This window comes from Phaseolus vulgaris, chromosome 3 (genome assembly GCF_000499845.2).
Source record: "Phaseolus vulgaris cultivar G19833 chromosome 3, P. vulgaris v2.0, whole genome shotgun sequence".
Lineage (NCBI taxonomy): Eukaryota > Viridiplantae > Streptophyta > Magnoliopsida > Fabales > Fabaceae > Phaseolus > Phaseolus vulgaris.
The window spans coordinates 40,087,510-40,112,988 of NC_023757.2; the positions used below are offsets into that span (position 1 = coordinate 40,087,510).

Here is a 25,479-nt window from a genome sequence, read left to right on the forward strand (position 1 = left end):
TTAACATAAGTTCTGAAAAATAATAACCTATTATCTTAAATTTCTAAAGAAAATATAAGTAACATAACAAGTAAAATAGGATAACATAATTTATAAATTTTTATTGGAAGATGAAGTTAAATTTTTATATCAAATTAGTAAAGTTGAAATTTTATGTATAATTGTTTAAATTCTTTGTATAAAATTAAAATTATATAATTCTATAAGTTGGTATAATTATATAATTTGGTTTCTGATTTTGAAAGAAAAAATAAAACAAATAAGGTAATACGTCAAAAAAGTTGAATATCTGTTTTTGACATTTACATTTGTGAAACTATCTTCAATAGTTGATTTCTTAAGGAGTTAAAAACATCTTCAACCCATAAAATAAAGGTTAAATTTATTTATTTTTCATTAAAGAATTGTCTTAATTTTGTACTCTTTTGAGAGAACATGATATTATTTTGTTATGAGAAAATATGTAATACGTCAACTTTAGGGTGAGTTAATACACACAAGTTAATTATTTCTATAGTAGTTGTTGCCCCATTCTTAGAATTGAAGTATTTTTATATCTCCATTAATAATAATTTTTTTAATCTCGACAACAATCAAACATCAACAATAACCACTAAATGAATAGAAGTTAGAACTTATTTGTTATCATTAACTAACATATAAAATAATATCATATAAGTTGGATCATAATAAAGAATCTTAACAAAAAAAATAGGAGATTTTTTTTTTCTTAATAAATGTATTTGACATTTTACTAATTTGAACATATTAGGCAGCAAAATGAACTAATGAGTAGAGTTTGAGTGAAAATAAGAGACAACAATAAGTCAAAATCTAATTCATCTATAGATATAGATAGATATGACAATTGTCTTTATTTTGTTGTTATTTGAATTCTTGAAACTATGATGTTCATTACAAAGTTCTAAAATGTGTAAAAAGTAATTTAATTTTGTCCTTTCATTAAATGAGCTACTTAATTTTAATAAAATTGTATATGTTACACACCAATGACTAGACCTTGTCTGGGTACCGACTCGACCTTGTCTCTGGGTGCCGATTCGACTTTGTTCGAATGTCGACTGAACTTGGGCTCTAGCCCTCTCAACTCGACTTGGATTTGTGTTGACTCAACTCGATCTGGCTTGGGTCGTCTTGGGCTCGATCCGACTCGACTCGACTTGGGCTTGGACTGACTTGATTCGACATGGATTCGGCCCGACTTAACTCAACATGGGTCTGAATTGACTCGGCTCAACCTGAGCTCAGACCAAGTCAAAATCCAACTCAAACTCCAATTTAGATAATCAAAAAATGTATCAAATCCATATCCAATTAAATGAATTGGACTTAAAATCCAAGAAATATTGTTTTTGATTTGAGATAAATTCATTTAGTTTGATTAAAAGTAATATGTATTTGGATAATTATGAATTGGATTTGATAATTTGGATTTTTTGCTCACCCCTATTAATAAGTTTGGTAAAATAATGTTGATTAATATGGTGTTGACACTTATTCCCAATATAGTATGCAAACTAATTGATATGAGTGAAATATTTGTATCTTCCTAAATAAATGAGTGTACTGTTTTGAATGAAGCAAATGATGAAGTTTTGCAAATGGAAGGTTACTAAAGTAATAAAATTAAGTTAACACAACTTTGAGGGTGCATTTGGTAAGGAACCTAAATAGTTTTTTCTTAGTATGCTAAGACAGGCATGGGAAGACAATAGAAAACTATGCATATTTGTTTTAATCTCCAAAAATATACAAAGTATAAAGAGTGTAACGAATTGGGACTTCATGATTAAGGTATTTAACTATTTGGATAATGATATTATAGAGTCACAATTTACAACGTAACATTAATTATAAATTATGTGATTTTTTAAAACAATTACCGTGAGGACGATGATCCAATTTTGTTTATATGCAATTATTGTACGCAATTATACACAATTAATTTGATAATGATAGAATCCCATAATTAGTGGATCACTACATAATTAGTTTGTAATTTAGATAGATGAAGTCTCCATACACTTCTATATATTTTCTATACATGAAGTGTCACACAAGATAATAAGCAATCTCCATTACTATGAGTATTTTTTATTCAATGAGCTCTTCCACATCGCCCCTCAGACTGGGTCTCCGTCGCCACCGCCCTCGCCGTCTCCGCTTTCATCGCCTATAACCCCATCGATGATAGTGACGTTTATCATCGATTTTTCACCAAAATTCTCAAATACCGGCAGCATTTTTCCAACAACGTTCGCTCCAACTTCCCCTATCGTCGGGGCGTCGTCATCCGCCGCTGATTCCCTTCCATTACCTTATTTACCTCTCATTATCAACTATGAGAGTTGCACATTCAAATTATACGTAATTATTGTACCTTATTTTCTACGATTATGAGAGGTACGTAATATATATATATATATATATATATATTTAAAGGTTATGTAATATTTATACTAATGTTTACCTACGGTATAAACCTTAGTTATTTGTTTTTCATGTAAAATCATACAAATTTTGTATTTGCAATAAAAAAATAAAGAAAAATTTGAATAGGGGTAAACAAATTATTTAATATTATACACAATATTGAATTTTTTTGTTTTTAACCATAATAGAATAAAAAATAAAATTATTTATTATCATATAACATTAAACTATATGTAAAAAAATGGTTTAAATTAAAATATATTTTTTTTATGTTCAAATCAAATAACTTGAGGAGTGTAAGAAAGTATATAAGGCAGAGAGGCTAATCTTTTGTATTGGGTTTCATTCTTCCACTTTACTATGGGTAATTTTTTATTCGGAGAGCTCTCACAGGTCGCCTCAAACTAGGCCTTCGTTGTCGCCTATAACCCCATAGATGATAGCGATGTTTATCATTGGTTTTTCACCAAAAGAGATACACCAACCGTTTATACTGGTTCACTCTTAAGCAAAGAGCTACATCGAAAACCTTTGGGTAATCCACTAAGTAATCAAACTAGATTACAACACACAAACCACCAAAGTAATGACTTTTAACCCTTCAAGAAACACACTCCCTTTGGCAAAACACACCGAGAGTATTGATCTTGACCACCTAAAGAGCACACAACACTCCTTGGCAACACAACACACCAGAAATACAGTAGGTTGAGAAGGAATTATACTTTGTTCACAATACAAACTGAAATCAATACAATTGCAATCATATTCCACTCTCTTTGAAAACCCAAAGCTTGATGTGAATGTTCAAATCTTTAGAATCAATTTTTTCACAACTGAAAAACTCAAATTAATGAAGGAGCGTATTCAGTTGAAAATCATTTAAAGCACATTCAACAACCAAAACAGATTTCTGTTAGGATTTTCAAAGAAACAATCGATTGTTTGGTTTGACAGTTAAGTCAACCAAACTAAAACAGTTTTCAACCTTTTCAAATCTTAACCTAAGAGGAAAACAACGGTTGATTCGACAAAACAACAAGTTGTTTTTCACTTAGTTGGAAAAATACTTTATTATTTAAAAGGTTTTAAATCACATCAGTTTTAGATTCAACAAAGAAGTGGATCACGTTCTACTCTACCCAGGTCCCTCCCTAAACACAACAACAACACAAGCCTTGCATCAAACACATAGGATTTGGATTCATCAAAGCACTTGATCACTCTTAATCAACATATATAATATTTATACTAATGTTTAAATATAGTATAAACTTTAGTTATTTGTTTTTCTTATAAAATCATAAACATCTATTGTAAACTTTGTATTTCCAATAAAAAGAAAGAAAAATTTGAATAGGTGCAAACAAATTATTTAATATTATACACAATATTGAAAAAAATCGTTTTTAACTATAATTGAATAGTAAATAAAATTATTTATTATCATATAACATTAAACTATAATGTAAAAAAATGGTTTAAATTAAAATATTTTTTTTATGTTCAAATCAAACGACTTATCATTTTTATATTTGATTTTAAAAAAAAGGAGTGGGGAGTGAGAAAGAGAGTTATCCCACATCGCCTCAGACTTGGCCTCCGTCGCCGGTGCCGCTTTCGTCGCCTATAACCTCATTGATGATAGTGACGTTTATCACGTATTTTTCACCAAAATCATCAAATATCGGCAACATTTCCCCCGACAACAAAGTATGTTCACTATGTCGCCGGATTACAGTGAGAACGGTGATCCGATTTCGCTTATTTGTCGTCTTACACTGCCGTTCGGAAGTTCCCTTCCCCTACCGCCGGGGCGCCATCATCCGCTGCCGATTCCCTCCATTACCTTATCTACCCCTCTCATTATCAACTAGGTATGAGAATTACACATTTGGTATTAAGAAAATAATGTTTATTAAATTATACGTCATTATTGTAACTTATTGTACGCAATTATAGGAGAGGTACGGAAAAATGTTAAAGTAAAAAAAAAAATATATATATATATATATATATATATATAAATCTAAAGGTTATGTAATATTTAAACTATTTAAATACGTAGTTATTTGTTTTTTCTTGTAAAATCATAAACACCTCTAGTAAACTTTGTATTTGCAATAAAAAGAAAGAAAAATTTGAATAGGTGTAAACAAATTATTTAATATTATACACAATATTGAAAAAAATCGTTTTTAACTATAATGGAATAGAAAATAAAATTATTTATTATCATATAACATTAAACTATAATGTAAAAAAATGGTTTAAATTAATTTATTTTTTTTATGTTCAAATCAAATGACTTATAATTTTTATATTTGATTTACAAGAGAAAGGAGTGGTTTACAAGAGAAAGGAGTGGGGTGTGAGAAAGTATACAAGGCAGAGAGGCTAATCTTTTGTATTGGGTTTCAATTCATTTATTTTACTATGGGTATGTTTTATTTGAAGAGCTCTCCCACGTTCCCTCAGACTGGGTCTTCGTCGTCACAGTTGTCGCCTATAACCTCATCGATAATAGTGACGTTTATCAATGGTTTTTCACAAAAATCCCCACTCCCGAATGTCAACAGCATTTTCCCCGGCAACGAAGTATGTTCGCTTCGTCGCTGGATCACCGTCCTTACTGTAATCTGGCGACAGAGCGAATTTGTTAGGAAAATGATGCCGGTATTTGGAAATTTTGGTGAAAAATCGGTGTTAAACGTCATACGTGACGAAGGCAGAGACAGTGAGGGCGACGAGGGAGACCTAGTCTGAGGCGATGTGAAAGAGCTCCCTTAATCAAAAATACCCATAGTATTTGAGATTGCTTATTATATTGTGACACTTCATATACATAAAATATATAGAAGTAAATATATAGAATATATAGAAGTGTATGGACATTTCTCTTTACAAATTACAAGCTAATTATGTAGTGATCAACTAATTATGGAATTCTATTATTATCAAATTAATTAGGTATAATTGCATACAATAATTACATATTCACTCGTTTAATGCATAATATTTTCAATCATTAAAAATACAAAGTCACGTGTGAAGTAATATATACTTAGTTTAAAAATATTGTTCATCGAGTTAGTACAAGATACAATGTGTTTATAGTAGGCTATTAGTAACATGAAGGAAATTTACTCTAGTTTAATGCATATTTTTCAACTATTAAAAATATAAGGTCACATGTGAAGAAATATATAAGTAATGATTTAGCTTTAAAATATTTACGATCAAGTTAGTATACGGTATGCCTGTGTTCACTTGGAAAGGAATGTATACATGATACTTTAGCTTAAAAATATTGGTTATCAAGTTAGTATACAATATAATGTGTTTATATAGACTATTAAAATCATGAAAGAAAATTACACTCCTTTAATACATATTTTTCAATTAAAAATAAAAGTAAAAGATCACATGCAAAAGAATACATATACTAAGAGTACAAAAAAATTGTTTATAGTAGGCTATTAGAATTACAAAGAGAATTTATATCATTTAATGCATAATATTTTTTAACTATTAAGAGTACAAAATCAAGTGTGAATAAATATAGAATAATACTTTAACTTAACTTAAAAATACTGGCTATCAAGTTAGTATATTATAGTAGGCTATTAGAATCACTAAGGAATTTCACAATGATATCTATAATTAGTTGTGAAAACTAAAATTACTCATAAAGGACATGTACACTTTTTTTTATGAAAGGTTTGTAGAAAAAAAACTTAAGTTGTTTGAAACATTTAAAGAAAAATAAAATTTAAAGTAACTAAATTTTAATTAATTTTAAATCTTCTAAATATTCTAAACTCCAACGAAAACAACTCAAGAATAATAATTTATCATTATTTTTTAATCAACAAAATATGTTACACAAACATGCAAAGTTATATTTCGATAAAAAAAAAATTGTAAAAAAAAAGTTTAACTTTTAAATAAATGAAAAAGTAGTGTTGTAATTGATTTATACCAAATAAATAAATAATAGTCAACATTTAAAAGATACGATGACATAAATTTTATCTATATGCCAACTAATTTTAACTTACAAAGATGTTTATTTTGTTTTACTTATTTTACTAGATTCCTTATGAATAAACTTATTTAATTAGGTACACGATCAAACGTCAATAAACCATAAAAAAAAATTCATCCAACATAAAATTAATACTAGTCCAACATGAAGTCAGTTTAGGGTTAATAATACAAAAAAACATTTGTCTAACATAGACCAACAACGCAACACAAGTAAATCGAACTAATAAATACACAAAAATACCACCTTTTACTCTTCATGCATTTTTTTTCTGGACCATTAATGATTAATTATTAAATATCAACACATATAGTGAAACTTTATCTAACATCAAGTACATTTATATAATTGTCGCAACAACCAGTTCTATAAAGTGTCATGTACAACTTAGAAATATTTAAATTTCTCTTGATACATATTTAAGACATATAAATACAGATATTTGTATAAATATGTTTCTAAATAAAATTATAAGACTCATCAGATGTTCATGCACATATATCTTTATCTCTTCATATACATAATACAGTTATTGTAGTCTCAAGATAACAAAAAGCAAGAGTATGCTACTAAAAAGATTTTTTCATAACATATTCAATACATGCAAAATAATCAACCAAATTAGTCAAATTGGTCATTCATAAGAATTCTTTAAATTATAGTCATATAAAATTTCAATATATATCATACCATTCAATATACACCACGGATAAATATGTTTTTAATTGCAATCATTATATTTCATTTCAATCCATATTGCTCAAATTAATCATACTCACTCGACATATATTCATTTGTCTCACAATACCTTGATTTTCTTTCAACCCTCGATACCTTTGATTTCTGACCAATCATAGTGATGACATACGTATCTATAATCTTCTAGAAAGTCTCGAAGATCAATTAGCTTCACAATACCTCGATTTCCTTTCAATCCTCGATACATTTGATTTCATTTCAATCATCGTGACAACATATGGATCCTCTTCTAGAAGTGTCATTAAGTATGACATTACCAAGGGGTAACATCTAATTCACTCCATCACATAAGGGTAAGTTCAAACATCCATACTGTGTGATTACAAGCGATCACGATGTGTATGAACTCCGTCACCAACTTCTCACCCACTGATGCTTTAGTGTATGTGACTTAGATCATTAGTGAAACCAGATGTTCACTGCTTGTAGGCTTTTCACACTTAATGTACCAATATGCAACATCTCATAAATTACCCTAAATGCATGACTTAAGTTCATACAAGGTTTTAGCAATCACACATAACTCATATCATTAACATACAATGTATATCCACATTATTTAATATTTTTAAAAACAATTACTCATATATATCATTTTCGTACATCTTTTATCATTCGCATCAATTCATTTCATTTAGAAATAACACGCTTCAGTTAATCATACAAAAAAATCACAAATCAATTGAAAATACAAGCTAATATAATAAGAATTAGATTCACTTAATTTAAATACTTGCATGAATTGAATCAAATACTCACATTAGAAAGTTGTAATCAAATATCATGATAAGGTTTCAAAATGTTTAATTCAATTTCATGATCTATAAAAACAAAAGGATAGATAAACAAAAATAATAAACAGTCAAAATGGCTTGAGACAATTGAAAAAGGCTCCAGCCCCAAAAAATTGGTTGAAGTCAAAACAAATATGAGATCGAAAATATTCAAAATTTAAAATCTTAAATCCGTTGAGCATATACAATTTGATTAAGGGGATTTAACCAAATTTTACAAACAAAACCACAACTTTTACTTGAAATTCAATCTTTTTAAGGCTCGAATATATTTTTCGTATTTAAAACAATTTAATCAGGACATACAAGCTTCCCTTACTTGGAAATGTTGTCTCCAAATAGATTTCCAAAACAAACAATTGGGTTATTCCAAAACTTTAAAAACTTAGTTTAAAATTTTGATAGGACATATGTGATCCCTAGTTCCTCAGCTACTTTAAAGTACGATCAACTCTAAAAAAAAATATGAGATTTGGAAGAATAAAACAGAGAAGGAAGAAGAATGAGAAAGGGAAGTTTTTACAAATTTTTGAAGAGGGGTTGGCTGGTGAATTTAATGTACATCTAGGAGTTTTGTTTGAAGTTTCAATAGATTTTGATTATAATAAATATGATTATATTAGTTTAGAATATCTTTGACTTAGTTATATCAATTTACTCTTAGTTGATAACCACTCCCTTAATTACTTTTCAACAGTATCATCAATTAATTTAAATGTTACTATTATTACATTATTATTAGTGAAAATACACGAGTCATCAAGTGAGTGTACATTCACAATTCACATTTCAATCATATATCTCATTTAAGTAAGTTACAATTTAATATTATTTGTATTTTAATATTTATTTATTTTTTAAAAATACTTTTTACATGAACTGTTGGATAGGGATGGTAATGTCTTCTTATTCATCCTATCTGAAAAGAAATAGTTGTGGATTTTTTTTTCATCCATGTGTATCCATAGATGTCAAGTGAGTATTTTTTTTTTAGTTTTAAATAAAATTATTTTAAAATAATTCTTTAAAATATAAATTAAGATAAAAAATAATTTCAAAGTACAATTCAAATAAAATACTAATGAAAATAAATTTAGTTTTTCTAAAAAATAAATTTAAATGAGTTGCACTATAAAATATAAGTTTTAAAAACTATTGTTTTAAAACACCTTTAATTTTATAGGTCAAAATAAAAACAAGTAAATATGTGAAATCAAATTCATTATTTTTTTAATGGTTAATACTTTTCTTACTCATAACTTTATTTTGATGACTTAATTTTTAAAAAATACTCAAATAAAATTAAACTAACAAATTGCTAATAATAAGTATATATGGATTGAATATATGATATCCTCCGTAAGAGTAATTAAAATACCTTTATTCATTACTCACGGGTATCTATTAAGAATATCTATTTAGTGTTTTTAACAGATTTTATCTACGAGTATGTTGTCATTTTTAATGTTGGATAATGTCATTATTTTATTTATCTTTAGTTAACAAATAATATAAACAATCAATTTTTTAAATAAAATTTCAAGAAAGTGACAGTTAAAAATTGTATGTAGAAAAAAACAACAACAATTGAGAGTACTTAAAAAGAAAAAAAACATACATCAATTAAAGTAATATCTTATTATTATTATTTTTACTAACACATGTCCACTTTCTTAGGATAATAAAAATAAGAATATAATTAATTTTTTTATTATAATAAAATTAATTTAAAAATATTAAAAAAGTTGTACATAAAATTAATTACAAGAATAATTTTTTTATTAATTTTTATAATGTTATAATTATATGATAAAAATATTTTGTAATTTTTTTATTAAAATAAAAAAGTGAAATCATATAATAAAATAATTTTTTTATTAACTGCTATAGTTAAATAATAAAAATATTTTTAATCTTTATAGATAATATTTTTAAATAATAAAAACTATTTTTTTAATAAATACAGATAGAAAGAGTAAAAAAAATTACATACACTTGGACAATTGCAAATTCCAATTTTATTATTAATTGTCGTAAATTAATTTTCAGTTAGTTTTAGTTTATATTGAAAAGAGGTTATGTAACTACTTCTTAATGGAACCGCCCCTGGTTCCGTTCATTTCTCTATAAATACCAGTGACAGTCCAAGTACTTTCTTGCAGCAATTATTGAAATGTTGGGAGCAGAGATATCTAGACCTCACCTCACTCTAGTCAACTAACTTCACCCACGGTGCTCTCTAGAACCCTAACGACCGTGCTAAAATCCGAAGCCACGTCGAATCGATGATTGAACCCTATAACAAGTAACATTTTCTATCTCTCTCTAGTTCAAGTGCATCGAAATCGCGTTTAGTCAAATAAAAGTATGAATGAAGAAGAATAAGAGGCTTTGAATTGCATGCAATTCTGTTTATGACTATCTTAATTTTGTTTTAATTCGTTGAATGAATCTGTCTCTTAGGCTGGTTAAACTAGCGGCTAGGGCTTTCTACGATGATCTTACGAGCAAAGGAGATAACCAGCTCAAAACAGGAAGGAGTGATAACAGAGGAATTGCTGTAGTGGTTCTTGACGCGCTCACGAGGTTCGAGTTTTCTTCTTGTTTATACTGTTCTGAAGACGTGGTTTGAATTTAGTTAGTTGAGTAGTTAAATTGCGAGTAATTGTGGACAAATGCTGCTGCTGCTGCTGCAATGCTATTTTGTGAGGCTTTAAGAAGCTCAATATTGGGTTGGTTACTGTAATTTAAAACCATGGGACTAATAATACCTGTGTGCAATTATGGAGGAACGAAAACCAGAAGAGAACGAAGTTATTTGAAGTTTCAAGTGCAAAGCAATAGAGAGAACGAGAAAGCCGATAAAATAGAAGGAAAAAAAGGAATGAAATGGCTTAAATGATATGGGTTGAACTTGACTATATGTGTAGTTGGAAAAACGCTGGTCCGTTATTTATTTAAGTTGGTTTTTGACCGTACTCTTTATTAATATTTGTTTCAGACGGCAATGGGTTAGAGAAGAAGACTTGGCAAAGGACCTCAAACTGCATACGAAACAACTTCGTCGGACTCTGCGGTTCTTTGAAGAAGAAAAGATCATTACTCGCGATCATAGGAGAGAGGTAACTATTTGTTCCTGCCCATGCATTAACCACTGAAGTAGATACTTTCTTTTGTCTGATTCATATTTTGACTGTGAGAACACAAATAGCTTAGTATCGGTTTTTTGAATGGACTTAAGAGACTCATTCGATGAATGGTATTAAGTCATAACCCTTGACCAACCGGTCAATTAAATTAAAACTGTTAATTCCATTTAATGCCCATGTGGCATATTAATTGTCATAGCAAAAAATCAGTGGAGGAAGAAGGAAGGAGACACATAATGAGGACAGGTGATTTTAATCCATCCCTTGACATAGCAATTTGATAGATTATTTAGGAGTGTTTTTCATATAAGTTGAAAACTGCAGCATAATTCAATAAATGAGAGAAATAAAACGGTATATTTCATTTGATAATAATATGGTATTTTCTTGATGCTTATCATAACTGTTTTTTTTTTTTTACTATAATTTGATGAAGAATACAAGTTAAGATACTCGAGAGTTTCACTCAATAATGTATAGAACCACCTGCAAGATTATTATCCAAATATCTAGTAAGGTGCAACCAACTTTTAAGGTTTAGTCATGCTGTTTATGTGGGAAAACGCCATAGTTATCATTTTTCAATGCTGTGCTAATGCGGCAAAGTGGCCTTTGGCCACTACAAAGTTTCGATAGTAATGCATTTCATGCCCAAAATAGCAGTTGTAGCAGCACAAGTGAGGCTTTTCGAAAGTCCATCTAGCCTTCAAAACAGTGTCATTTACATGCCAGGTGCCAAGGGGAGGGATAGCGGCAAACTTAAGATTTCCCTCCACATTTTCAGAATTCAAGATATCCCTGTAGGGAGGAGAAGGGACAGTGTCCAGGTGTTATTTTACTTCAGAGTAGTGAACTCAGCTTGCATGGCAGCAAGCCAAGTCTCATCTTTTAAGGCCTGTTTGACATTCTTTGGTTCCGCATGATCAAGAAGCCAAGTGAGATTGAGTCTAGGCATTACAAAAACAGAATTGGATCTGGTCTGCATGGGATGAGTATTGACAGGAAAGGAATTTGGTGGAGAAGATATCAGAGGATGTTTGAAAGGAGGAGGAAATAAACTTGGAATTTGAATGGCTGTGAAGACTCTGAAGAGGAAGATAGAGGGGATAGTTACTTGTGGGGAAACTAGAGGTATTGGGGATGCAGGCAGAGAGGGCGGTGGTGAAGAGATCTTTATAAGGAAAACAATTCATTAAACACCACATCTTTCGATATGAATAATCTGCCATCATGAGAAACAGAATTATGGCATTTATGAGACTGGATTATTCAAGGAATAGGCACTATTGGATTTGAAATCTAATCTGTGTTTATTGTTTGGATGTAAGAAGGGAAAATAAGAGCAATCAGACATGCTGAAAGCTGTAACCTGGTGACTATTTGCACATTGCTTGATATGGAACTTCAAGCTTAAGAGAAAATATAGGAAGGCTATTTACAAGATAATAGAGTATACTTCTATATGTAGATTTCTGACTCAGCTCTTAGTCAGAGTTATTAGCCAACTGTCATTCTGTTATGACAGTTGGCGTTAGTTGGGTTAGTCAGTTGTCATTCTGTTTTGACAGCTGGAGTTCCTTGGGCTTAGGTATAGTTTGTAGCCCAACCTGTTCCTCTGTATAAATAACTGAGCTCAATAGCTCTGTTGGAGTAATCAATTCATTTTTACAGTTTAATAAAATTTCACTTTCCTTTTTCTTTCCCATTTCTATGAATTCCTTACAAGATAAACAGAAGCAACAAATATATGATCCCAGAATTTTAAGGGAAGAGAAGCTTGAGGGAGAGTGAGTCTGAAATCCCTATTCCATTATCTGTCGATGCTTGCGATTCAACTTCTGCATTTTGATGATGTATATGGGGGCATTGACATATTAATCTATAAAAACTTTAATCTTGAAGGAATTTAGTCAAAGGACATAATTGAAGGAATAGCCAATTTGAAGTTCAAACATTTTCTGAATTGTTTAAAAACAGAAAAAATATTAGCCTTGTGTTTGAATAAGTACAGCCATATAAATATGGAGTATGTATCAACGAATGTTAACTTGAGAGGAATCTGAACTCAAAGAAATTGAATAAGAAGTGTTAGATTTTTAGCATGTGTCAAATTGACGGGAAACTAATTCAGAGTAAACTTTTCTATTGCCCTGATTGAGTTATGAGCAAGAAGACTCTGCTACTATCTTTAAAAGTAGATTTATGTTTAACTCAATCTCACAAAATTGACTTGTGAAGGAAGGTTTGCATCCATTCATATATTATAATTTGGCCATATCTTTGGTTAATGTGAGATTTCTAATATATACTTTGGTTAATTATTGATATTCCTGGAATAACTTTTAAATTTTAAAATAATTAAAATAAAAAAGTTGTATTTAGTTAGAAAATAATTTCCCTCAATTTCCATGGTCCTGTAACTTTCTGACCTCCTCAGTATGATAATAAAAACTGTATAGACATGGTAATATAGCTTTTCTTGGAAAAAAATATACCTATAAAAATTTTATGGTTGACCTTTTAACAAATGTGAGAAGAAATATTCTTACTTTCATTTCTCTGGGAATGCAAAGAGATTCTATGAAACAAATGTTCCTTAGAGTTCCCTATGATTCAACACTTCCAATAACTTCAGTGAGAATCCTACTCGTTAGTGTAGATTAAAGCCAAAATAGGGGCAACTGATTTTGTCGCACCCAGGCTAGATACAGCTTTCAATGCACCATTGCTGTGATCTTCTTTGGTGAGAATGTGTGGATTCACAAGATAGGAGGGAAGACTATATAACCTTAAAAAATTGACTCAATCCGTTGACGCCAGAGAAGGAAGTTATCTTCAGTGAGTTCTTCTGAAGTTGTATAGGGGAAGGAAAGTACAACAAAGAGGAAGACAACATAGGATGGTTTAGTGTTGGAACTATAGAGGCTATTGTTGACTGAACTTAGTACAAAGAATGGGAGAATATTGTAAATTGAGTTTCTATTTCTGAATACAAAAACTGGGACTATACGAGAGATGCACAACTGTTACAGTTATCACAGTGAAATCATAGGTAATTAGTGATAACAGAAAACTGAAAACTGTGCAGAAAACTATCAAGCTAAACCAGAGGGAAAAACACTTAGAAAATAACTAGATAACCTGGAGAAGATTACTTTCTGAACTTTTTTTTTCTAAATCATGATGAATGAAGAATAGGTAAGCACTTTTAAGACTATTATTTTAGAAGGTTCCCTCTTTTGGATACATTTCATATTATATCCTCTATCATGTAAAATTTCTTCCATCTATTATGTTAAGTTTAAATTCTGCATAACTAGTTATTTATGTTTCTGGTTTATAAGTCTCATCTGTTGATGTGTGTTTTATAGATTTGTTTTAAGTGTTTTTTATTGTTAGATTTGATTGTATGTGAGAGTTGTGGTTGAATGTATTCAAGTACATCTTTTCTGATTTGACCTCAGACAGCAAAAGGTGCAAAAATTTATAGTGCTGCTGTAGCTGCTACAGCTGATGGTCATCAGGCAGCAAAGGAGGGAGAAGAAAAGGTCAAGCTGCATACACACTCTTACTGTTGTCTAGATTATGCACAGGTCCATCTCCACACTCTAATTCTTCCATAATTGTGGTTTAGGAAGGATATTTGGGTATTTATTTGCAGGGAGAAGGGAAAAACAATGCTATTTTACCCTTTTTATTGACAATTCATTTGAAACGTTACAAATGTACAACCAATTTATGCCCCTTCCACATGTAGAAAGTCTTATGTTAAATTTCATTGCAGATTTATGATGTGATTAGGTACAGACTACATCGTATGAAGCATAAGCTGAAAGATGAGTTAGAGAACAAAAATACACTTCAGGAATATATATGTCCAAACTGTGGAAAAAGGTTTCAATAATTCATTGTAATATAATATCATATTGTCAAATTTATTTTGTATTGATGCATTTCTATTCTATAACACTTGGGTATGTGAATTACGTTAGATACAATGCTTTGGATGCTTTGCGGTTAGTATCGTTTGAAGATGAAGATTTTCACTGTGAAAGTTGTGATGGAAAACTAGAGGTTGAAATTGATAAGATAGCTGCTCAAGATGGGGGAGATGGAGATGACAATGCAAGAAGACGACGACGTGAAAAGTTAAAGGACATGCTTCAGAAGATGGAGGTTCTTATCTGATTTTACTATGCTGTTTATTTATATCTGTGGTGTCATGTGATGGATCATTTTACTTAGTTTCGTTATTGTTGATGATGTTTAGATGGTTATCATTGTTCTTTTCAAGAACTGGGAAACGTAGCAAATTTAGTTTATAGCAATAAATGATTGTGCTGTTATGCTTCATGGTTATTATGTAAGAAATCTTAGAATATGCCAAGTCATATTTTCCCTGAGGATTATGATTGTAGGGTTTGTTTCCGGTTTGCATGTATCATTAATCTCTCTCTCTCCGATTCTTTATCTTATTGTTAAATTAAGCTATTTAATGTGATTCCCACTAGAAGATTCATTTCAAGTATAGGAACTATCATTTGGTGGTAAGGTTAATCTCTACTAATTGATTTTATGCAACATAAAAAAGTCAACTATTTTTATTTGTTTGTTATTTTACAAATTGAAATTTAAGCCAAAAAATTGAAACTATATTCTTAGAAAATGGACTTTAAGCCTACTTCATTCTCACAAAACTTGCCTGTAACTTGAGATTTACATCCACTTGTATACGATAATTTAGCTATATATCTAGTTGATATGGGATTCTCAATATATATAAACCTTGTAAACCTACCTTCCATGTGTTCTAAAGAACAAAAGTACGAGCCCAAATTTAATGAATGTTTGAAACTAATTTTACTAAAATCTTACACTCAATCATAAAATATCATTTTGGAACTAGGTACTGCTAAATTCAACTCGAAGCCACCATTATGAAAAGTAAAAAAGAAAAAACCTCCCATGTGTAAATGTCTGTTAGGTTTCATGCGTTTGCACCTTACTACCATTGTGACTGTAAAATGATGATCACTGCCTGAGATGAAGATAAAAAAACTTATTGTAGCCATGCATGGGGAAGTTGTCAACTACATCAATTTTCAAATAAGAAAGATGCAGAAGGCAGCATCCTTGTTTTCCATTCTTCTATACCAATTAGGACTTGGGAAATGATCAAAATAATGAACTTTTTGCCAGTTCAAGCTTGAATGTAGCATTTTGGTGGCCAAACATCAATGAACACTTGGGTGTCTGATACCATCTTCCAAAGTGAGATTTTAGCCTAACTCAATCTTGCAAAACTGGTTTGTAAGATGATGTGTGCGTTTACTTATATACTATAATTTGATCATTAGTCAATGTGAGATTTCCAACAATATTAAATGACCCACCTTAGTTTAGAAGCGGGGAAAGAGAAGTTGATGATCACATTTGAATTTCGTGATGTATTATTAGAATTTGCTCAATATGGCCTTTATTCTTTTTGTTGCTACTTGTCCACAACTTAATCTTGTGATGACTGTTGTACTTCATGTGCTTGTGCAGGCACAACTCAAGCCTTTAATGGATCAACTCAGTCGGGTAAAAGACTTGCCTGTTCCAGAATTTGGCAATCTTCAAGCATGGGAAGCTCGAGCTAGTGCTGCTGTCCGTGCAGCTGGTGGAGATATCAATGCTGGTGATTCTAAAATGTCGCAGTTAGGATATAATGGAGTGCCATTGCCATACCGTGGAGACACTAAGGTAACATTCTTTTGTTTAAGGGTGTTCTGTTTCTTGCACGTGGAGCAACAGGACAACTATGTACTCCTCCCCCACACCCCAAAGAAAAATAAAAATGATTAGATCTCTCCCTGTTATTTTTTGACATTCATCCTCTTCGTATTGTACACTAAAAGTCATCTGTAGGAGCAGTATTAAATTAATAAATAGTATTATTAGATGGAAGAAAGAAAGAATACAATGGAAAAGGATAGTAGCTAACTTGACAAGGAGTCAAAGACTCTCCAAGAAGAAACAAACAGAAAACATATAAGCATGTTTGTACACTAATATACTAACAAATAAAGTATTTCATTGTCATTGCATCTCTTCTTGCTATTCCCCTTAAAAAACCAATTGGCCAAGCACCTTAGGGAGGCCAAACAATATAGTTGAAGATGAGAAAGAGAAGACTGGTCTTGGGTAAATATTCTTGAGTGTTACATGATCTGTTAAATCTATATATACAGAGAGACAATAAATAGAGTGTAGTTCACAAAAAGGGTAATTAGATTCTACGATGTGCAGTGAACTACAACTAATTGGGAAATTGGATAGTGAAAGATACCATGGAGAAGAAAGATAGAAAATAATATGTAAACCAGGAAATATCATAAATGAGCCAGAATACAATTCTCCTACATGAACCAAAGGCTCCTCTGAGATGCTACTCTCAATCCTGTAAGCTAGTTCTTTCTTCCCTTCCTTCTGTACACAGTTATTTCATAATGTCCTTTCTAACTAACTCAACCACGTCACCAAATCTTTGACAGAAAATTTGTTGTTGTCCTTACCTCCTTCTAGAGTATACTTTCCATATAGGTTACTTGCTATGACCCAAGCCCTATAGTTGATACTCCTCTATGCTTTTTTCATCATTCCACCTCAGGTTTCTATCAGATGGTAATTAAGATAGTAATAATTATTTACAATTCAGATCTGAGGCATGAGAAGATTTTTTAAGTATAAGCATTTTGTGTAAACCAAATACCAAAGAAGATAACACACCATAATTGAACTAAATTATATTTAGTCTTGCTAAAAACATTTAAAGTTAAAAAGAATTTTATCCAAGTAAACGGGACACACAGTGGTCACCAAAATCACCAAATAACTTAGTTGATATTGATCTACTCATAGGGTAATGTGAAAACAAATTATCAGTTGTTTTTGGGACAGAAGCCTAGAACCATAGACATCATCATCTGTTATTATTGAACCTGTCCAAAGATATTGGGGGAAAGTTCAGATTTTTAAGGACAACTTCCTAGTCATAAGGAGTTGAATGCATAAAAGTATTTGAATATTCACTACAAGTATTAAGAGTCCTGCTTACCCATTATGCTCCTACCCAGGTAGTTTGTGATTTGGGTAATTTTAAAATTTGTTAAAAGTGAGGATGATTATTTGCATTGAATTATGGTTTGATTTTCCTCTGCCAATATTTAAGAGGTGGAGTTTCTATCTCTGAATTGTATAAGAAAGCCTGCAAAATGTTGGTTAAAAAATTACTTGCTTGATAGATGTATCTCATAATAAAAAGTTTATAGTATTTCTATATTATCTATTATGATTATTTTTTTATAAAGATAGCTTCCTTTATTCAAATATGATTATTATTGAGTTGAATACAACGTGGAAGCTTTTTGAACCTACATTACCTTTTCCCAAAGCAATATAGATTGAAGAGAACTACTGAGACTGAAATGAATGCAAATAGGGTCTTTCTCTGTTTGTGGTGGTAACATGATAGTTTGTATGTCCATGTTTATCATGAAAGTACTTGCTAACTTGCTAATGCTTTCATGCCTGTTTTTCTTTCTCCTCATACTTTGTTTGCTGTTAAAATTGTTTAACCTTTCTTTTTTATCTTAAAACAAGTTACATGTGAATGAATATGGACTAGGTAGCTCTCAAGTTATATTAAAATGAATCTTCTTTGATGTTTTCAATTTTTTGCTTTGAGAATATATTCCTTAAATAGTTTTAACTACTTAATAGTCTATTGATGAATGTGGCAGGTTGTAGTTGACTTCAATAATACTGAAGGCGAAGGAGAGGGCTTTAAGTCTGAAACTGACAGTACAACTTTAAAGGTGTTGCCTCCTTGGATGATTACATCAGGTATGAATCTTACAAAGGAACAACGTGGGGAGGTGAAGGAGGAAACAAAGTTGGATGGGACTTCAACTTCCACTGCAACACAAGACACAGATGACAAGAAGTCAACAATTGCGCATGCCCATAATAAAAATATACAGGTTCGTAAAATAAGATGAATTTTTTGTCCCATTTTGTTTGTTTTCCTTTTCCCTTCCTCCCAAAGGTGTAAGACAATTTTTGTTCACTAAATTTTCTATTTCCTCCTATTTTTTATTTTTATAGGATGAGTATATTAAGGCTTACTATGCTGCTTTACTTAAACAACAACATGAAATGGAAGAAGCTACAAAAAATCAATTGTCAAATGCACTTGTTGCAGCCAATCCTTCTAGCAATACTTCCAATCGTCAGGTTGGCAACAAATCCAAACGTGAGGAAGATGATGATGGTACTGAGTGGGAGGAAGCTCCTATTGCAGGTAACATTGTAGTCTTTTAATGTGATATGATATGACTAAAATTTGGATCCTCAAGATTAAATCCATAATGTTTTGGAATTTTGTGTTTAATACTCCTTCCCAATCTCCTAAAAAATATAAAAGGCAAGGCATAAGACTTTAAACAATAACTTTTGAAATTCATATGATACTTGTGAGTTTGATTATTTCTTGGATTTTTTTGTCTTTATATATTTTTAACACACATGGTCATCACCCTGTATTCACACCTAGAACTTTATTATGATTGTGGTTTTAAGATTATTCGGCACCACAAAGGTGACGTTTACTTGGAATGAATGTTGGGGATACTCACCTTCATATAAAATGTGATTTGGTAAAAACGAACAAATATGGCTAATCTCTTTTTAGTATATATCATCCAAGTAGAACTAGGTTCAAGCCTAATCAAACATTTGAAACATGTCATTTTGTTGCTTGGACAAGATCTATAAGATATAAACCCAATAGATGATTGGGTCATGTGGTCTCTGGCGCCAGAGTGAGGAATGTTACCTTCGAATCCTAAGGAGCAATTACTTGAGTCTGCAAGTTTTGTTAATGTGTCCAGCAACCCCCTTAATTTTAAAATCTCCTCTGTGTTGAACTTTGTGATGGGTTGAATTTTCTGAGTATCAAACATTTTTTAGGTTTGAAGTATGGCAATGCAGATCTAGAAGGAATACAGTGGAAGAAAGGAAGGTGTCTAGCATTCAGCATCTTCCTTGATTGTTTAAAACTCAAGCTGCTTGGAAGATCTTAGCACAAGATGGAAGGGGTTTGTTGTGGCATGTCAAGTTGTAATTATCGTAATGGTTTAAAGCAATTTTGACTGAGTTTGATAACCTCTTCCAAGAGCCAAGGGGTACCTCCTAAGAGAGATCAAGATCCCAAATATGTGCCCTCACCAATACCTTCATTGGCAAAAAAAATGAGAGAAAGGATTATTAGAGAGATGTTACAAGCTGAGATATTAGACCCAGCACTAGCCCTTTTAGCAGTCCTGTCATTTTGGTCAAGAAGAAAGATGGTGTGTAGCCTTTCTGTGTGGATTAAAGGGCACTAAATAGGCTAGCTGTTCTTGATAAATTGTCAATCCTTGTGATTGATGAATTGTTAGTGAGCTTGGAGGTGCTGTAATTTTTTAAAAGTCGGATTTGAAGTCTGGATATAACCTGATTGGGATAAACAAGGAAGAAGAAATATAGGAAGCTCTTGTTAGGCACTTTGAGAAGCCTAAACTCTCCCAGGGTTCCAAATTCCACTAAATTCCAGCCTCCCACCTTCCTACCCTCTTCTGTTATCACAATTTCCCCCCCACTCATCTCCCCATTTTCACCGTTTTGGCTATGATGAGGTGCTTTACACTTTTTTTTCTCAAGGTCAATCAAGGAGCAATAATGGTTTAATTACTTTGCTTAGGCTGGTGGCCAATTGCCATACTGGGATTTTCAATTGCAGTTGCAGTACGTGCTGCAGACATTGCAAGATAATGCAATCTGTACTCATTGTAATATGGTTGTGACTTTTTCTGCAATAAAGGTGTCATGCTGCATCAAGTGATGTGATCTGCTATTTAAATCCATAGTACTTGGATTGTGTTTGACTGGGTGGTGCTAGCTGCACCAGCATAAGAGCCGGCTCCCTTCAATACTGTTTGAAAAATATGAAAGGAATTTCTGGCAAGAAATTGTGTTGGGTGAATGTTATTGCGAACAGGAAGCATTACTTTGTTATTTGATCTGAGGTGGTATATTTGATGTTTCAGTAGCATTCTGGTACTTGTGCTGTGTTTTTCAAATTGAACACTTCATTGGAATTAGAAAATTAAGACTCTTCTTTTCATTGACTACACCTATCCAATTGAGGATCAATTTTGTGATTGTGATAGAACATCAAATTTAATCTGAAAACACTTACTGAAACAATCTGAAATTATACACAATACCAGTGGTATTCTCCGTGCGCTCTCCTGCATACAGTATTCTGACTATTCTCTGGTCTCACACTCAAAACAGAAAGTCACAACTGCTCTTTTGCACTGTTCCGAAATTAAGAAAATACACTACAATTCTTAACACTATTTAAAGGCATAACCACCATTCACTACAAAGCATAACCGCCATTTGACTACAACTCCTGGAATAAACACTCCAAATAGGATATTTTGGACCATGGTCCTGTGCGTCTGAACCAGACGGAGGCCCATTAATATGAGATCCATTATTCAGTTTCCATCAGATTGATTATATGCTATTTGATTGATGGAAATTTTGGTGTGCCCGGAGTATAAACTTTTCAAGAATCTTGATGCATGAATTATTTTTTCCTTTTGGGGCTATTACTATGCTGGTGGCAAATTCCACTTGGGGGCCTGGTGGTGTTTAGTAAGAAACTGCCAGTTGCAACGGTGGCATTGGGTGGCATAGCATCAGTATTGGTAATGAGGAGAGGCAAATCAGACCTTAGTTGATGACGCCAAACATCATACAGTTCGAAGAATAGGATCTGGCTTCCATGAGAATATGCCATTGTATCACAGATCGAAAAAGATATACATGGTGGTTCTATTTATACCAACTATGAGTATTCATAACAAGTAACAAACTATTGCAAACTAAATAAAAGATATTTACTCTCCTAATAACTGGTAGAAATAGGGTAGACAATTGCTGCGGTTGATGTTCAACTGTAATGGTAGAAGGAAGAGGTGAGACAAGTGTTTGTTAGCTTTTTACTGCTCAACATTCAATCTGGAAAATTTTACTAATGTGGGGTCGTACACTAATTTACTGCTTCGTACACTAATTTTGCCCCACTATTAATGGATTAGTCTCAATTTCGTCCTACTTTTTTTATAGTTCTCAATTAGGTCCTTTTTTTTCATTAAGGCGGATCAATGTGGTACTTTTTATCAATTTGAGCGTAACGCTATTGAGTGGGTGGCAGTATGGCAATTTGGTTGATTATGTGCCAAACGATTTGGCAACTGTCACAACTTCTCCCTTTGCATTCCTCTTCGACACAACCTCACCCTGAGTCCTACTCCCGGAGTCTGAAGCAAACCCAACCTCATGAGTTTAGCTTTTCCCTTTGTTCCTTCTTTTCCTTCTTATTTCATTCATGGAGTGGGGTTGAGTAGCCGGAGAAAAGGGATCGAACAGAGAAGCCATCATCTGCAGGTAACTCTAGTGATACACCATCAACTAAATTGCCACCCACTTAAGGGCACAATGCTCAAATTTATGGAAGGACCGCATTAATATGTTTTAAAAAGAGACTTAATTGGGAACTTTTAAAAAGGTGGGACAAAATAGAGACCGATCGAATAATAGTGGGACAAATTAGTATATTAAGCCAATTAATTATAATAGGAAACGTTATCTGAGGACTAGACATTAAAATGTACTTGACGGAGCTATTGAGTCGTAGTCTGTTATTGATCTGAAGGCCTCCCCCCTTCCCGATTTGACTGACACGAGAAATATTAAAATTTAATAAACCTTTTCTTTGTATTAATATTGACTGGGTCCCCTTCTGAAATTTCCTTTTTAGCTGTTACGTTTTTAATTTTTGTTCTTTTGATTGATGATGTTATTGTGTCCACTGATTTATGCACTGGCGGTAATATTTAGCAGGCAATGGAAATGAAGGTTACAAAGTCGGTGATTTAAATGTAGAAGCTGAGAAAGTTCCAGCAGATGACGAGGACGATGATGTTGACTGGGAGGAAGGTTGATGAAAAATTATCTGGTCAGTAGTGTGTAATGGCGTATTCTGATTTTCAAAGGCAAGTGCTCATATAGTAATGCCGCTGCAAATTATGTACAAAACCAAAATTAACTGCTCACATATTCTTGCTTGTGCATCTTATTGTGGTTATGCGTCCGTGGCTTCAGATAAGGTGCGCAGTTGACTTTTTAGTTGTTAATCATATATTGGATGAAAAATACAACTGGAAAACTTTTTATGCTATAGCCGTCCAAAAATACTGTCTCCAACTTTATTTCATTGTGATCACATTACTATTTGCCAATGGATACCTAGATTTATGAGTAACGGGGCCATTCCAGCGTTTTACCTGTAGTGTTGTTGCTCACACCATTGAGGAAAGTGGTGAGCCCTGAATTATATCTCCTCCAGCCATTCCCGACAGGGCCCTCATTTTTCCAAACACATCCAAGTTCTCTATTTGCCGAAAATGTACAAAAGGTGTAATGAGAGATGGGTAGTGTCTTCGTTGCCTTGCCTGGTATCTTCAATTGGAGTCAAAATTGATATCCATGAAATTCGATTTACTAATTTATCATTAGGTATTTTTAATTTTTATAATATTTCTTTTAAAATACTAATCTTGTTTAAAATTTTTGTGAAAAGAATTTGTAGCTGATCGTGACTTTTAATTTTTGTGATCAATTTTTTTGTAGCTTATGTTCGTGATCCTTTTAAGAGAAAAATAATGCATTTAACCCGGATTCCTTTTGTTTTTCGATGTCTTCTATTTTGGGTTACCCTGCCTCGCAACTATTTTGATTGCTACAATTTTGTATTCCTTTGATTTAATAAAAGAATCAAATTGCAAATTTTGGTGCATTTATCTGCGGACTGTAAAGTATGGAGGTCAAAGTATATATGTAGTATTTGGTGATAACATGGTTCCTTAACTCAAAAGTCAGAGAAAGCTAGAAAAGTTTTTAAGACCCACATCCACATGCCCAAGTCCATCAGAAGAGATATATGGGAACATATTTTATCAATTCATTTGTCAGCTTAAATCAAAACAAACAATATATTTGAAAGAGGACGGGAGAAAGAGTCTAGTTGAAGCAAGTGTTTTCAGCTCTTCTATGCAACTTTAGCGTGTTCCAACATATATGTATATATATAATGTAGAGTACAGAAGTGTGAATTGGCATAATATTGTTTACATGATTGTTATAATTATATTTAAATTTTGGTGAAACGTATCCGAATATTTAATGCCAGCTCGTTTACGCTGAAGCTGAGCTAAATGTCAAATACCAATGACATTTTATAATTATAACTATGGTTTAAAAATAGAAAATAAAAGAGGGAATTCAAATTTTGGTATAAGTTTATTTTCTATATTTTAAATCAATTGTCGGTCAATACCTATAAAACAAAAATCTTAGTCAAAATAATCTCACAATTCTATTTTTCTGCCGGTTTCTATACATCATGTTGCCTTTACCTGCGTTAAGACGAAGAATATCTTCAGAACAGATATTTAACCCGGGAAAACAGGAGGGAAGGTATATCGAATTAAATGAATTCATCTTGCATTTACAGTGCTGTGTTTCCATTTTACCCTCTTACCATTTTCGATTGTTCCACTTCTCTTGTACACAAAAGTACTCAACGGAGGTGTCGCTGTTTTTGATACATTAGTGTTAGAAAGCTGAATTTGAAGACTTTAAGAAGCCACCAAATTTTACTAGGCAAAGTACCTTTTCAAGACGTCCCCTAACTCTTTCCGACTCTATCTTTTTAGGCCATAAGCGATTATATATCAGCTTTTTATGAGAAGTGATGGAGCCTCATAATCGCTGATAACAACACTTAAAGATGCTTGTGTTTTAGTAATAAAACAATTGTAATTTTGCATATGTAACAAATAGAATAATCGGTTATTTATCCTTCCACTTTGGCATTTGGTTGGAGAAATGTTGGCACTATATGTGATTATTTAATTATATATATATTTATACCCGTAGCTAAGAGCCCTAGGCTAGTTAGAAATTGATGAGGGTGGTGTGGTGGTAGTGTCAGTATATAATAGAAGGTTTGACAATGTGGTCTTAATGACTCTTTGTTCCTTGAACGCAAAGGAAGCTTCATTGGAAGAAGAATGGTCGACAATTCTGCCCCCTCTCCGCATCTACTGGACCTTCC

General features: G+C 32.0%; 1 protein-coding gene across 2 annotated transcripts; it reads left to right on the top strand.

Annotated features, from left to right (window-relative positions):
• The first annotated feature begins 10,148 nt into the window (after positions 1-10,148).
• On the top strand, positions 10,149-23,541 carry LOC137807653 (uncharacterized). 2 transcript variants are annotated; one of them, XM_068608393.1, is made up of 10 exons: positions 10,149-10,360; positions 10,519-10,641; positions 11,057-11,177; positions 14,669-14,797; positions 14,989-15,098; positions 15,197-15,380; positions 16,752-16,949; positions 18,989-19,228; positions 19,353-19,548; positions 23,202-23,541. In XM_068608393.1, exons 1-10 carry the CDS (start codon positions 10,341-10,343, stop codon positions 23,303-23,305), a joined length of 1,425 nt encoding a protein of 474 aa, XP_068464494.1. In that variant the 5' UTR covers positions 10,149-10,340; the 3' UTR covers positions 23,306-23,541. The 2 variants fall into 2 exon arrangements, with proteins under 2 accessions (XP_068464494.1, XP_068464495.1); XM_068608394.1 differs by having other exon boundaries at positions 23,205-23,541.
• The last annotated feature ends 1,938 nt before the right edge of the window (positions 23,542-25,479 follow it).

Excerpts from the sequence above, each read along its gene's own strand:
- LOC137807653 (XM_068608393.1), top strand. The coding sequence starts at position 10,341 with ATGATTGAACCCTATAACAA. Across the intron at positions 10,642-11,056 it reads GTTCTTGACGCGCTCACGAG|ACGGCAATGGGTTAGAGAAG; the intron begins GTTCGAGTTTTC and ends TATTTGTTTCAG. Across the intron at positions 16,950-18,988 it reads CATACCGTGGAGACACTAAG|GTTGTAGTTGACTTCAATAA; the intron begins GTAACATTCTTT and ends TGAATGTGGCAG.